Source organism: Bos indicus, chromosome 17 (assembly GCF_029378745.1).
Source record: "Bos indicus isolate NIAB-ARS_2022 breed Sahiwal x Tharparkar chromosome 17, NIAB-ARS_B.indTharparkar_mat_pri_1.0, whole genome shotgun sequence".
NCBI classification, from domain to species: domain Eukaryota; kingdom Metazoa; phylum Chordata; class Mammalia; order Artiodactyla; family Bovidae; genus Bos; species Bos indicus.
In genome coordinates this window covers 51,920,683-51,934,827 of record NC_091776.1, presented here as the reverse complement: position 1 = coordinate 51,934,827, position 14,145 = coordinate 51,920,683, and the positions used below count along the sequence as shown (strand labels likewise).

General features: G+C 44.6%; 1 protein-coding gene across 2 annotated transcripts in view; it reads left to right on the top strand.

Annotated features, from left to right (window-relative positions):
• Positions 1 to 14,145, top strand: part of DNAH10 (dynein axonemal heavy chain 10) — a 158,453-nt gene that overhangs the window by 63,157 nt on the left and 81,151 nt on the right. For both annotated transcript variants that reach the window (XM_019978021.2, XM_070769393.1), the window contains exons 31-38: positions 2,460 to 2,729; positions 2,881 to 3,064; positions 4,942 to 5,076; positions 6,197 to 6,349; positions 8,636 to 8,824; positions 10,561 to 10,707; positions 11,658 to 11,849; positions 13,649 to 13,767. In XM_019978021.2, coding sequence (XP_019833580.2) covers positions 2,460 to 2,729; positions 2,881 to 3,064; positions 4,942 to 5,076; positions 6,197 to 6,349; positions 8,636 to 8,824; positions 10,561 to 10,707; positions 11,658 to 11,849; positions 13,649 to 13,767 — 1,389 coding nt within the window. The remainder of the gene's footprint in view (positions 1 to 2,459; positions 2,730 to 2,880; positions 3,065 to 4,941; positions 5,077 to 6,196; positions 6,350 to 8,635; positions 8,825 to 10,560; positions 10,708 to 11,657; positions 11,850 to 13,648; positions 13,768 to 14,145) is intronic.

Here is a 14,145-nt window from a genome sequence, read left to right as displayed (position 1 = left end):
ATATTAATGGCAATAAGGGATCAATTTTCAGGGTGTGGAGTAGATTGACTGACATTTCAAATGTCAGGTTTTCTTTCCCTGCCATAGCTAAATTAGCTGATGGATACCTGTGTTCTTTAAGGATTACTGTGTACAGCACTTCTCAAATTGTGGTCCATGGACAGGGAGCATCAGGGCCCCTAGGAGCCTGGTCAAAATGCAATTTCCTGGGCCCCACCCCAAACCGCTGCATCAGAAACTCTCAGGGTAGGGCCCAGGAACTGGGTTTTCACAAGATCCCAGGTGATTCTGAGCTCAAATGTGAGAACCTAGTGAATGCATTGGAGAAGGAAATGGCAACCCACTCCAGTATTCTTGCCTGGAGAATCCCAGGGACAGAGGAGCCTGGTGGGCTGCCGTCTATGGGGTTGCTCAGAGTCGGACATGACAGAAGTGACTTAGCAGCAGCAGTGACTCACCAGAAACCAGGTGTTCATTAAGGTGGACTCTATGTGTAGGTTAATGGCAAAGTTGTTTCTAGAATAGTTGATGAATTTCAATCATTCTTTGATTTTGTGGCCTCAGAGCTTCCAGGCACCGAGCTAAACCATGCCTAGCCCTAGTCACTAAGAGGGCTGGCTTTACTCTGTGGTTGAACCCAAAGCACACAGAGCATCTTTGGATAGCTTCCCAGGAGAGTTGCAGTACATTTGGCAGGGCCTTTATGCCGATACAAAGTCTTTATTATTATGGGAACACTGTCCTCTTGGTTTCGCATGCTGCCTTTTTGATTTTGCAAACTGAAAATGTCTATTTAATGAATTATTAGGACAGAGCATAGTATTTGTCTGACTAGGATCCTGCTTTTTCTTGGTTCTGTGCCATATAAAAAATGGGTTTATCTCTTTATGTAATTGGGTGTATATAGGTACATTCAGTGGTGTATTGGTAAGCTAGCTCTCTGAGAAGAAAAGCTTCGATTTGGAGTGTATGTCGATTCCCATAGCGTAAACACTCTGCGTGTCTAGCTGAGACGCAAGCCCACTGGACTAGTACATGAGAGAAGCAAGGTGTGGTGTAGCTTGTGTTGTCGGATGCCAGTTTTGGAGAAACAGCCCTCACACCCCCTTCTCCCCATATATGTGTCTTTATACAGGTTTGTATGAGAATCGAAAAGAGTGCCCAGTGACACTCAGGAAATTATAGCAAGGAAGCATGGGAGGTGTGGTCAGAGATAATCAACTTTTTTGTTGGAATTTTAAAAAATTTAAAAATTCTTATAATATGCCTATCATACTAAATAACTTTTAAACATCTGTAAAAACACATCTTTCAAGTGATCTGGCTTCTTTTACACAGTCATGCCCCTGTAACTGTTCGTGCCCAAGTCTCCGTTGGCCTGGTATTTTATTATCTAACCAGAAGAGGTTTATCTCCTTTGTTTATTGGCTTCTGTTACTTTGTCTTCCCTATTCCAGATCAAAGAAAAATTTTTTAAAAAATTGAAGAGTAGTTGATTTACAATATTGTATTAGTTTCAGGTGTACAGCAAAGTAATTCAGTTATATTAATATGTAAATATACATAAATATGTATATTTCTGATTATTTTTCTTTATAGGTTATTGCATGATATTGACTATAATCCCCTGTGCTGTACAGTTAATCTTTGTGGCTTATTTATGTGTAGTAGTTTGTATCTGTTAATCCTACACTCCTGATTTTTTCTCCCCTACCTAAGTCCCTTCCCCCTTTGGTAAGCATAAGTTTTTCTGTGTCTGTGACTCTATTTCTGTCTTACTTCACTCAGTGTGATAAACTCTAGGTCTAAACATGTTGCTGCAAATGGCAATATTTCATTCTTTTTTATGGCTGAGTAATATTTCATTGTATTAGATTGTTTCCATGTCTTGGCTATTGTAAATTGTGCTGCGATGATCATCAGGGTGCATGTATCGTTTTGAATTATAGTTTTCTCTGGATATATGCCCAGGAGTGGAATTGTTGGGTCATAGGGTAATTCTATTTTTAGTTTTCTGAGGAGCCGCCATACTATTCTCTATAGTGGCTGCACCTACTTACATTCCCACCAACGGTGTAGGAGCATTCCCTTTTCTCCACTCTTTCCAGCATTTATTATTTGTAAACTTTTTAATGCCGGCCTTTCTGACTGGTGTGAGGTGATGCCTCATTGTAGTTTTAATTTGCAGTTCCCTAGTAATTATTGATGTTGAGCATCTTTTCATGTGCCTGTTGGCCATCTGTATGAAACAAATATTCTTTTTTGTTTTGTTTTATTTTCGGCCATGCTTGTGGGATCCTAGTTCCCTGACCAGGGATTGAACCCATGGCCCCTTCCATGGAAGTGTGGAGTCCTAACCACTGGACTGCAAGGAAAGTCCCGGAAGAAATAGATTCTTGACAAGACCATTTTTAGTTCCAATCCTGGGAAAATCTCATAAAGGCACGCTTTTCCTTTAGGGTCGACTGGATGCTCATGTACCAAGGGATGGTGGTGCTGGCCGCCAGCCAGGTGTGGTGGACCTGGGAGGTGGAAGATGTCTTCCGCAAAGTGAAGCAGGGGGAGAAGCAGGCCATGAAGAACTACGGCCAGAAGATGCACCGGCAGATCGACGAGCTGGTCACCCGGATCACCTTGAACTTAAGCAGGAACGACCGAAAGAAATACAACACCGTGCTCATCATAGACGTGCATGCCCGCGACATAGTCGACTCTTTCATCCGGGGCAGGTGGGGACCTCCCAGGGCACTGGTGTCTCGAAACCTGTCCTGTGTCATCCTCTGGGCTCTCTCAGCGTCTCTCCGTCCTGCCCCCACCGTCTACCTTCTCTTCCGTCTCAGCTCTCTCCCTCTTCTCTTATCCCCCGTTGTCACCTTCCAGCATTCTCGAGGCCCGGGAGTTTGAATGGGAAAGTCAGCTGCGTTTTTACTGGGACCGGGAACCAGATGAGCTGAACATCCGCCAGTGCACGGGCACCTTCGGATACGGCTACGAGTACATGGGTTTGAACGGGCGGCTGGTTATCACGCCCCTGACGGACCGGATCTACCTGACGCTCACCCAGGTGACTGGCGGCCTGGCTCTGGTCGGGATCATTCACCTGGGGTTATGTGTTTTTTCTCTAGGTGTGATAGTAATTGTGATGGTGTACTGGGTTGAACAGGCTTCCCAAGTGGCTCAGTGGTAAAGAACCTGCTTGCCAGGGTAGAAGAGGTGGGCTCGATCTCTTGGTTAGGAAGATCCTCTGGAGGGGGAAATGGCAACCCGCTCCAGTATTCTTGCCTGGGAAATCCCATGGACAGAGGAGCCTGGTGGGCTACAGTCCGTGGGGGGTCGCAAAGAGTCAGTCATGATTGAGCACGCATGCACTGGGTTGAACATTGTCCTCCCCACCCCAAATTCATGTCCACTCAGAACCTCAGCTATGACCCTGTTTAGAAATAGGGTCTTGGCAGATTGAATTAGTTAAGGATTGGGGTGAGAACATCCTGGATTAGAGCCCTAGTACCAATGCCTGGTGTCTGTGTACGAAGAGGAGAGAACACAGAGGCACGGAAGAGATGTGAAGACAGAGAAAGAGACTGGAGAGAGGCAGCCACACGCCAGGGAATGCCTGGAGCCACCAGAAGCTGGAAGAAGCCAGGAATGAGCCTCCCTTAAAGTCTTTGGGGGCAGTGTGGCCCCGCTCACACCTTAATTTCACTTTTAGCCTCCAGAACTGTAAGAGAACACATTTCTGTTGTTTTAAGCCAGACAATTTGGGGTGCTTTGCTCTGGCAGCCCCAGGAAACGAATGTTGATAGTAAAGGGTTCGATAGTAAAGGTCGTTCTTTAAAAATCTGTAAAAGAAGTTCCATTTGAAATATGACATACTTGCTACCTTTTGGGATCGGGGTGTTTCAAGTTCTGGTGGCCCCCCAAACCACCCTCAGTTTCAATAGTTTGCTAAGAGGAATTACAGAATTCAGTAAAGCCTTTGTGGTCATGGTTATGGTTTTTATAGGGCTTCCCAGGTGGCTCAGTGGTAAAAAAAAAAAAAGTCTGCCTGTGATGTGGGTTCAACCCCTGGGTCAAGAAGATCTCCTGGAGAAGGAAATGGCAACCCCCTGCAGTATTCTTGCCTGGAAAATCCCATGGATAGAGGAGCCTGGTGGGCTATGGGGGTGGCAAATAGTTGGACAGGACTTGACTGAACAGCAGCAACAACAGCAACAACATGGTTTTTATAGCAAATGGTTACAGATAAAAATCAGCAATGGGAGAAGGGAGACCTAGCTCCAGCAATGGGACAGGGTCTAGGAGAGACCAGGTCTAAGCTTCAGTTTCCTGTTCAACGCAACGGTCCAGACAGCATCATTTTCTCCAGCAACTATGTGTGAAGTTCTGCTGCCCAGGGAAGCCCACCGAGCCTTGGGTTTTAACTAGGGGCTTGTCATGCATACAAGACTGACCCCTCTAAATGACTGACCTTAGTCTCCAGACCCTCTCAAAGTTGATCTAGGGCTTCCACCATAAATCGCATTGTTAGACTGTCCGGCGTGGCCCAAGGTCCCCAGATAAACGAGGACTCTCTTCTGAGGCAGAACATTCCGGGGCCTTAGAGGTCAGCTCCTAGGATCTAAAGACAAAGGGCCAAACCTTTCTTTGGGCAAAATAAATCCTTCCCTGCACATATGTCCATGTTCCCATGAGCCTCAGCTCTGGGAACTGCTCGGCCTTGTCCTCAGGGCGGGTACAGAGTCCAGCATGTTGTGGAGTTGTTGGTTTACTGGTCCCTGTGTAACAGGGGGTGGGGATGGAGTGGTCAGTGGAGGTCAGTGGTCACTGTCAGAAAAGGTGCATTACCATTTATACATTCCACATAGATTGTCATGAACTGGTCATTGACACCTCCTTCCTTCCATGGCAGACAACACGTGTTTTGCATTTGACTTCTGACAGGCACTGTCCATGTATCTGGGTGGGGCTCCTGCTGGTCCAGCAGGTACCGGCAAAACCGAGACCACCAAGGACCTGGCCAAAGCCTTGGGCTTGCTCTGTGTCGTAACCAACTGCGGCGAAGGCATGGATTACAAAGTAAGGATCTGGTGTCACTTCTTCCATCCAAATACTAACCAGGCCCAACCCTGCTTAACTTCCAAGGTCAGATGAGATGGGATTCTTTCAGGATGGTACAGCTGTCGATACCCTGACATCACTTCTGGTGCCATCTTCCTAGGCCAAGAGCTCAAAGGAGGACATGGGTGAAAGCATTTTATCTCATATGCTTCCAAGAAATGACATAGTGACAGCTGGAGGAATATAATGGGAAACCTTTCACCATCACGGTCTGGGAACTTAGATGTATTTCTTTGTTAGCAGCATGTAGAGCAAGCGTCTCAGACTAAATGCCCACTGGAGTCAGGTGGATAATGTAAATCAGTAAGCAGCAGACATACAATAGAGAGTGGTGGTGACTGTGGCCAACTGGAAGGCAAAGCTCCATCTGAAGGAGGCGCTGGTGTTCAGGTTAGGTCAATTGTTGCCAAGAAGAGAAGACCCAGTATTGCTGGATTTTTCAACATCTCAAAAGAAGCCAGAAATCTGAGTTTTTTTACATTAAAATTCTTAATTTTTGAAATCTTTTAATTTCTTTACCAAACAGAAATACTAGAGTCACAAATGTAGAAAGCAAAGTTATGGTTACCAGGAACTATGGAGAGGGAGGGATAAATTGGAGATCAGAATTGACACATACATACTACTATATATAAAATAGATCACTAATAAGGGCCTGATGTATAGCACAGGGAGCTCTACTCAGTACTCTGTAATGGCCTATAGGAGAAAGAATCTAAAAAACAATGGAGATATGTGTGTGTGTGTGTGCATGTGTGTGTATGTATATAACTGATTCACTTTGCTGTACAGCAAAAACTAACAACATTATAAATCAACCCTACTCGAATAAAAATTCTTAAAAATTAAAAAAATCCTTAATTTGTGAAATCCTGTAATTGGGAACCGGAAAGGCCTTTCACAAGAGACCTTGGAAATCTTGTCAGGAAGATCCATTAGTAGAATGGCTGGCTGAATGCATCTCTGCCAATCTGATAATCATCGTTTGCTTTTAATTTAGAAAATTGTATCCATACGTGGATCGCTTGTGATTTTAAAGATGAAAATTGCCCTTGTCCTGACATTCCTTTCCTCCTAGGCCGTCGGGAAGATCTTCTCGGGCCTCGCTCAGTGCGGGGCTTGGGGCTGCTTCGATGAGTTTAATCGCATTGATGCCTCTGTGTTGTCAGTCATCTCGTCCCAGATTCAGACGATAAGAAATGCTCTGATCCATCAGTTAACCACGTTCCAGGTGAGGATAAGTGTGAAGCTGGCTCAGATCCTCCCCAGGATGGGAACGTGCGACGGTGGACAGTCATCTATCCAGACCAGGCTCCCTCTAGATGTAGATTTGCCCAACTTCTGCTTCCATGTGGAGATAATTGGGTTTCCCCAATTGATCAGCATCTTTGATAATTAAGTACTGTAATAATCTAAGAACTTCAGACATGGGACTCCCCGATGGTCCAATGGTTAAAACTCAGAGCTCCCAATGCATGGGACACTGGTCCAATCTCTGGTTGGGGAACTAGAATCTTGCATGCTTCATGGGGTGGCCAAAAAACAAATTAAAAATAAATTACAGACATGACTAATAGTGACGGGTAGGGCCATATTCTCAAGTAAATGAAGTATAAGGTTCCCTTTCAAGGTCAAAAGATGTTTTTAATGACTTCCCAAATTTGAGAAAAATTGACTTAAGAGAAATCAAGATTCTGTTGAATCAAAATGTCTTCAGTAGAAATTATTGCAATGAACAAGAAATTTTGCCTTCAGACCCGGTAAAGTTAGGGCATTATAATGACCAAGTTTTTTTTAATGTCATTTTGGATCAATAAGAACCAAATATGTGGACATTTATTTATTTTTTGGCCACAGCATGAAGCATGTGGGATCTTAGTTCCCCGACCAGGAATTGAACCCACACCTTCTGCATTGGAAGCATAGAGTCTTAACCACTGGACCCCCAGAGAAGTCCCATGTCCAAGATTTTTAAGGTTGTTATTAAAGTGAAAAGGCAATTCTAATTTTTTTTTGAGATTATACTAATCTCTCTCTGTCCAACAATACATTTGTAGACTCAAGTTTGGGACATCTGCTTTAAGTTACATCAGAGGAAAATGGATCAGAGTTTGGAGGAACGTGATCTTATGTAATGTAGGTGGCCCAGGGTGCGTTCCCTGACAACAGGGACCAGAGTGGCTGCACCGTTTCCCTACCCTGAGGCCCTCTGTGGTCCCAACGTGCTCTACCGTTCCTCTGGCCACTGTCCTTGCTCCTGCATGCCCCTCCACCCTTGTCACTTTATGACACTTGCTCTACAGACATATCAGACCCTGGGACACCAAATGCATCCCTATCTGCCTGAAATTGTCCTTTTTTTCTCCTTCACCTGAAAACTCCTATACATCCTTCAAGGCCCCACAGAGCCTCACTGGGCAATCCAGGAACCAAATTCAGCCTGGGCTGTGAGGACTCTATTGTGGGCCCCTCTGAGGCCACGTCACCTGCTTTTTCCCTGGACCTTAGTGTTGCTGGTGGTCAGAGGATTATGCAAAGTGGATCCTGTTAAACATTTGAGGATTCCAGTGAAGGTTCTAGATGGATTTCTATTCATTAGTTCTGAAACATTTTAGGACTGAGCTTACTACTGCCATGGGAGACACATTGAACCTGCAGTGCATTTGGGTTTCTAGAAGCTGTGTTTTTAAGAGCAGGCCTGTCTCTCATCTCCAGGAGATGCTCTAGGACTCACATGAGACATTGAGGCATGGATGACGGTGGTCTCAGTGCAGACTTGGGAGATAAGACAGCGGCCTCCATCCTTCGGGGAGCATCAGCTACCTGCTGGGCTGCCCTCCTGTCAGAGGCAGCCTGGGCCTCATAAAAATAAGAATTCTGTTTTCTGTCTGTCTGATGGGCCATTAAAAGAAACAAAACAGTAAAAATCTTAGTAGAGAGGAAAGTTGAGAAAGTTGAAATTCACTGTAGGCTAAAGAGACTCAAAATATAGAGAGTTCTGTACTTTGTCAGTCCATGGAGCACCTGGAGGACAAAGGCTGGTTTCTTAAAAAAAAAAAAAAAAATATATATATATATATATACACACACACACACACATTTATATATTGATTTGGCCATGCCAGGTCTTAGTTGTGGCACACAGGATCTTTAGTTGTGTCATATGAACTCTTAGTTGTAGCTTCCTGGATCTAGTTCCCTGACCACGGATCGAACCCCAGGCTCCCTCCATGGGGAGCTTAGCCGCTGGACCACCAGGGAAGTTCCAAGGCTGGTTTCTCAAAGGATGCTGAGGTGGGATTCTGGTGGCAAAGGTCTGGGTGACACCCGGGCAGCCAGATGGGGATAAAGGTGGGAATGGGAAGAGAAGTGACAATTAACATGAATGAAAATCCCACATTGTACAAAGTGATGGGCTATCCACGAAAACGAGTAGCCACATGGCTCCCCAGGCCACCTTTCCCCTGGCAGGCTGGCCGGCAGCATAACCCTTCCTTCCTTTGCTCTTGTCCCCTAGTTTGAAGGGCAAGAGATCTCCCTGGACTCCAGAATGGGCATCTTCATCACCATGAACCCTGGCTACGCGGGCCGCACGGAGCTGCCCGAGTCGGTGAAGGCTCTCTTCCGGCCGGTGGTGGTGATCGTGCCGGACCTGCAGCAGATCTGCGAGATCATGTTGTTCTCCGAGGGCTTCCTCTGGGCCAAGGTGAGGTGCCCCCAGTTCCCCGTGGGCCTGAACCCCATCTGAGTCTGCACTCAGACTGGGGCCTGGGCCATTTTCCTTCTGTGTGACTCTTCAAATAGTTTTGCTTGGTCTTGCTCCCTCCTTTTTTATTTATTTATTAAACAATGAATGATAGATGCTTTGGGAACAATTAATTTTTTTTATATGCATTTTATCTATTAGACTGCACTGGGTTTTAGTTGTGGCATATGGGATTCCAGTTCCTTGGCTAGGAATTGAATCTGGGCCCCCTGCACTGGGAGTGTGGAGTCTTAGCCACTGGACCACTGGGGAAGTCCTCTCCCTCCCTTTTTAAAATGACAACTTTAATTGGAACCATTTGACTCACAGGAGGTGGGGACAGGAGTCCAGAGAGTTCCAGGGACCCCTCATCCAGCTTCCTGCAGCGATACCCTCAAATCTGGGAAAATTACGTGGACACAATGCTATTAACTCACGTATGGGCTTTATTTGCGTTTCACCAGGTTTCACCTTCTCTCTCTCTCTCTCTGGTGTGTGTGTCTAGTTCTGTGACATTTAATCCCACGTATAGAGCAACTGGAGCCACAATCTGGACACAGAACTGTCCCATTATCACAGAGAAACTCCTATGTCACCCCTTAATGGTGGCACCCTGCCCCCTACTCTAACTCACAACTGCCAGTCATTCTCTATCACTACAGTTGCATCACTTCTAGAATGTTCTATGCATGAAATTATACAGCGTGTAACCCTTTGAGGTGGGCTTTTTTCACTAAGCCTCATGCCCTATGTGGCTTTAAAAGTATATTGCTATATTTAAAATGGATAACCTACTGTACAGCATGGGGAACTCTGCTCAATGTGATGTGGCAGCCTGGGATGGGAGGGGAGTTTGGGGGAGATTGGAGACATGTGTATGTATATCTGAGTCCCTTTGCCTTCCACCTGAAACTGTCACAATGTTGTTGGCTATACTCCAATATAAAAATTAAAAGTTCAAAAAAATAAAGTAAGCTATGAGCAAAACAACAACAACAACAACTTTTCTTAACAAAAGCAAAAATATTTAGGGATAAATGCCTTTATCATGTCTTAAAATGTATATAAAAAAATTGTACACATACATTTCCACAGAAGGTTCTGGAAAAGGTGCAAAATAGCAAATATTTTTAAAATAAAGGATTGTTAGGTTGCTTCCCTGCAATGTTTTGGTGAAAGCCCTTATTGACAGTCCTCTTGTCTAGGTTTTGAGCCAGAGACGAGAGAGCTCTGGTTCTCGGTTTTCATGCGCAAGCTCCCCATGCCATCCCTAGGGACAAGCAGGTTTTGAATCCTTGATGTAGACCAGGTGAATGACTCGTCCTCAAAAATGGTTACAAGAAAACTTTAATAACACGTTTAGTTCAAAGGAAGCCAGTTTCTGAGTATAATCGCCATGATTTAAAACATTGGATGAATTCTGTTCTTCAAGGTGATTAAGATTTTCCTTGGCACTCAAGGACTGTCATCCAACTTTGCTAAGGCTGGTGTACTTTTCAGTTAGATCCTGGGTTTGTCACTGTGAAAAATGAAGGCCCCATCCTGGTATTTGTTTCAGGCAAGAGCATCTTGCCTGTATCTGTTTGTAGAGCAGCTTCATCTGAACATCTTTATGTCACTTTTCTTTGTGTCATAATGTTCCAGTGTTTTCAGGGCATTTCCTTCATGTATTTTTTCAATATCTTTTATCACAAAAGACTCTGGCCAAAAAGATGACCGTCCTGTATAAGCTGGCCCGGGAGCAGCTCTCCAAGCAACATCATTATGATTTTGGACTCAGAGCCCTGAAATCGGTATTGGTGATGGCTGGTGAGCTGAAGAGAGGCTCTTCTGAGCTTCGGGAGGTAGGGGCCATGTGCACTAAGCTCTCTGGGTTTTTATTTGGTTCACGGGTATCGAACGAATGCTGGGATGGAAGTGCCAGGGAGCACAGGTCAATCAAGAAAAAGCTTTCCTTTTTTAAATATAGTTTTATTTGTTTAAGTCTTTCTTTTTTTTTTTTTTTAAACTTTAGTTTTGGCCGTGCTGGGCTTCATTGCTGTACGGGCTTTTTCTCTAGGCACAGCAAGTGGGGGCTACTCTCTAGTTGCGGTGTTGGGGTTCTCATTGCAGTGGCTTCTTTTCTTGTGGAGCATGCGCCCTAGGGCATGCAGGCTTCAGTAGTTGCACCTCCCAGGCTCTAGAGCCCAGGCCAATAGTTGTGGCACATAGGTCTAATTGCTCCATGTCAAGTGGGATCCTGGACCAGGAATTGAACCCATGTCTCCTGCATTGGCAGGTGGATTCTTTACCACTGAGCTACCAGGGAAGCCCAAGAAAAAGCTTCATGCTTAGCTGTCACTTCGTTTACCTGGCTGGCCTTCATTTGGTCTCTCCTTCATTATATTGTTTTCTTCTAATCTGACTTATTATTGGCAAGTTCATTGTCTTCACAACACCAATGTTTGTAACACTTCAATGATAATAATCGATCTACAATTGCAGGGTGGTGAGATGGAGGGGTGGGGATGAACAAAATTCTCAAGAAAGCATGAACATGAGTTTTTTTCCTCTTTGCAATAAAAGCCAGAGGAACAGTCATGTTTCTTTCACATGGGGCTTCCTCCAAAACAGAGCTCAATAGATGCTGCTCTGTGGGCAACAGACTCATGTGTTTCTCCAGAAACTCTACTTGCAGTGCTCTATGTTTTATATTTCATATAAGGTTTCATTGTCTATTTCCTAGGACCATTTCTAGACTAGCCCTGGGGTCTTCTGGAAACATCTCTGAAGACATGTGTTTCATTCCATGCAGGATGTGGTGTTGATGAGGGCCCTTCGAGACATGAACCTGCCCAAGTTTGTGTTTGAAGACGTGCCTCTCTTCCTTGGTTTGATCTCCGACCTGTTCCCTGGACTGGATTGCCCTCGGGTTCGCTACCCTGATTTCAATGATGCTGTGGAACAGGTGCTTCAGGAAAATGGCTACATCATCTTACCTGTCCAGGTAAAGTGGTGCTGAAGAGGAGAGTTCACTGACCTTCTCTGGGTCCTTTCCATTTATTTTTCATTTAAAAAAATTGTAAAATGCACATAAAATTTCCTGTCTTAGCCACTCCCCACCCCTACCCCCATTTTTTATTGTGATAAAGTACACACAACATAAGATTTACCATCTGATCTTACATCTTATCCATTTTTAGTGATGTTAGGTATATTCATGTTGTTGTAAAACAGATCTCCAGAACTTTTGCATTTTGCAAAAGAGAAACTCTATTCCCATTAAATAATAACTCTTATTTCCCTCCCTCAGCCCCTGGTAACCTCCACTCTCTTTGACTCCTCTGGGAATCTTATATGCGTGGAATCATACAGTGTTTGTCCTTTTGTGTTTGGCTGATTTCACTCAGCATCATGTTCTCAAGGTTCATCCACATTGTAGCATGTGTCAGAATTCCCTTCCTTTTTAAGGCCGAGCAATATTCCATTGTATGTATATATCATCTTCCAACTGGCGTAATGTGATCAGATAAGTTTTTTTTGGGGGGGGGGTTCGATCATCTAAGGTTTTCTTCCTCCCCTACCTTTTTACCCCAGAGTCATACTTACAAAAAAATTAAATTAGATATTACAAATGGAATTTTGATCACCTGAACCCTGTGAGGTTGTATATGTTGTCTGTAGGCCATAAATTATTGCCCAAGTGTTCTGCTGAGGGTGTCAACTCCCCAAGCTGCAGGGTCGGAATGACTGCCTCTGGATGGGCCACCTTGGGGCATCAGACTGCCCAGAAGTCTCAGGCAGGGGTATTGGGTACCAACCACAGATGAGAGAGCCCTCTGCAATTTTTCTGGCCTTGGTGGTTTCCTCTACAGGGAGTTGTTTGAAGAGATGTGTTTTTTGGTTGGAAATGTAAAATGGTGTAGCCACTTCATAAAAGTCTGATGGTTCCTCAAAAAGTGAAACTTAGTGTTACCTTGCATGCATGCATGCTAAGTCGCTTCAGTCATGTCTGACTCTTTGCAGCCCCATGGACTGTAGTCTGCCAGGCTCCTCTGTCCATGGGATTCTCCAGGCAAGAATACTGGAGTGGGTTGTCATGCCCTCCTCCGGGGGGTCTTCCCAACCCAGGGGTCAACCAGGTCTTCTTACATCTCCTACATTGGCAGGAAAGTTCTTTACCACTGGTGCCACCTGAGAAGCCCAGAGTTACCATATGATACAGCAATTTTATTCCTAGGTATAAACCCAAGAGAAATGAGAGCATATTTATCCACATGAAAACTTGTCCACAAATGTTCATAACAGTGTTATTCATAATAGCCAACAAGTGGAAATCATACAACAGACGAAGAGATAAACATAGTGTCATCCATCCATATAATGGAATATTATTTGGCCGTAAAAAGAATGAAGCACTGACACAGGCTACGCTGACGATAGTGTATAGCACGATACTAAGTGAAAGAAGCCAGACACCCAAGACTACACACTGCACGATTCCATTTCTATATTCCATTTATATTGAGAATGGGCAAAGCCATAGAGACAGAAAGCGGGCGCTTGGAGCTGGGGGCAATGGGCTTGGTAGACATGACTAATGAGCACGCGGGTTTTATTGGGAGACTGATGAAAATGTTCTAAAATTGAATGTCATAATGGTTTCACAAACTTTCAAATATATTAAAGCCACTAAATTGCTGAAACACTTTAAATGGGTGAACTGTATAGTATGCAAATTCTAGCTCAATAAACCTGTTTTTAACAAGAAGGTATGTTTTAACCCAGCTAATGTTTGTCCCACAGGTGGATAAGGTGGTTCAGATGTTCGAGACCATGTTGACTCGCCACACGACGATGGTGGTGGGGCCCACGGGAGGGGGCAAGTCCGTGGTCATTAACGCTCTGTGTCAGGCCCAGACCAAGTGAGTAATGGTGTCCATGGGGAGGGCTTGGTTGCCAGGGTGGTTTCAGGTGAGATCGGTGGTGTATTACTTGGTCCCACTTTGTTCTCTGATTTCCTGGGAGATTACATTGGTCCCAAATAGCCCCCTTTAAGCCCAGAGCATCTTTTTTTGGGGGGGGGCATGCCTCAGGGCTTGTGGGATCTTAGTTCCCTGACTAAAGATGGAACCCATGCCCCCTGCAGTGGAAACGTGGAGTCCTAACCACTGGACTACCAGTGAAGTCCCCAAACCAGAGCATCTTAACTTGTTTCATTGCTGATTTAGTTGATATATTTTAGAAGGCAAAACAGTGAGCCTTTTGTCCATCAGGCTGTAAATAGGTTTATTTATGAAATG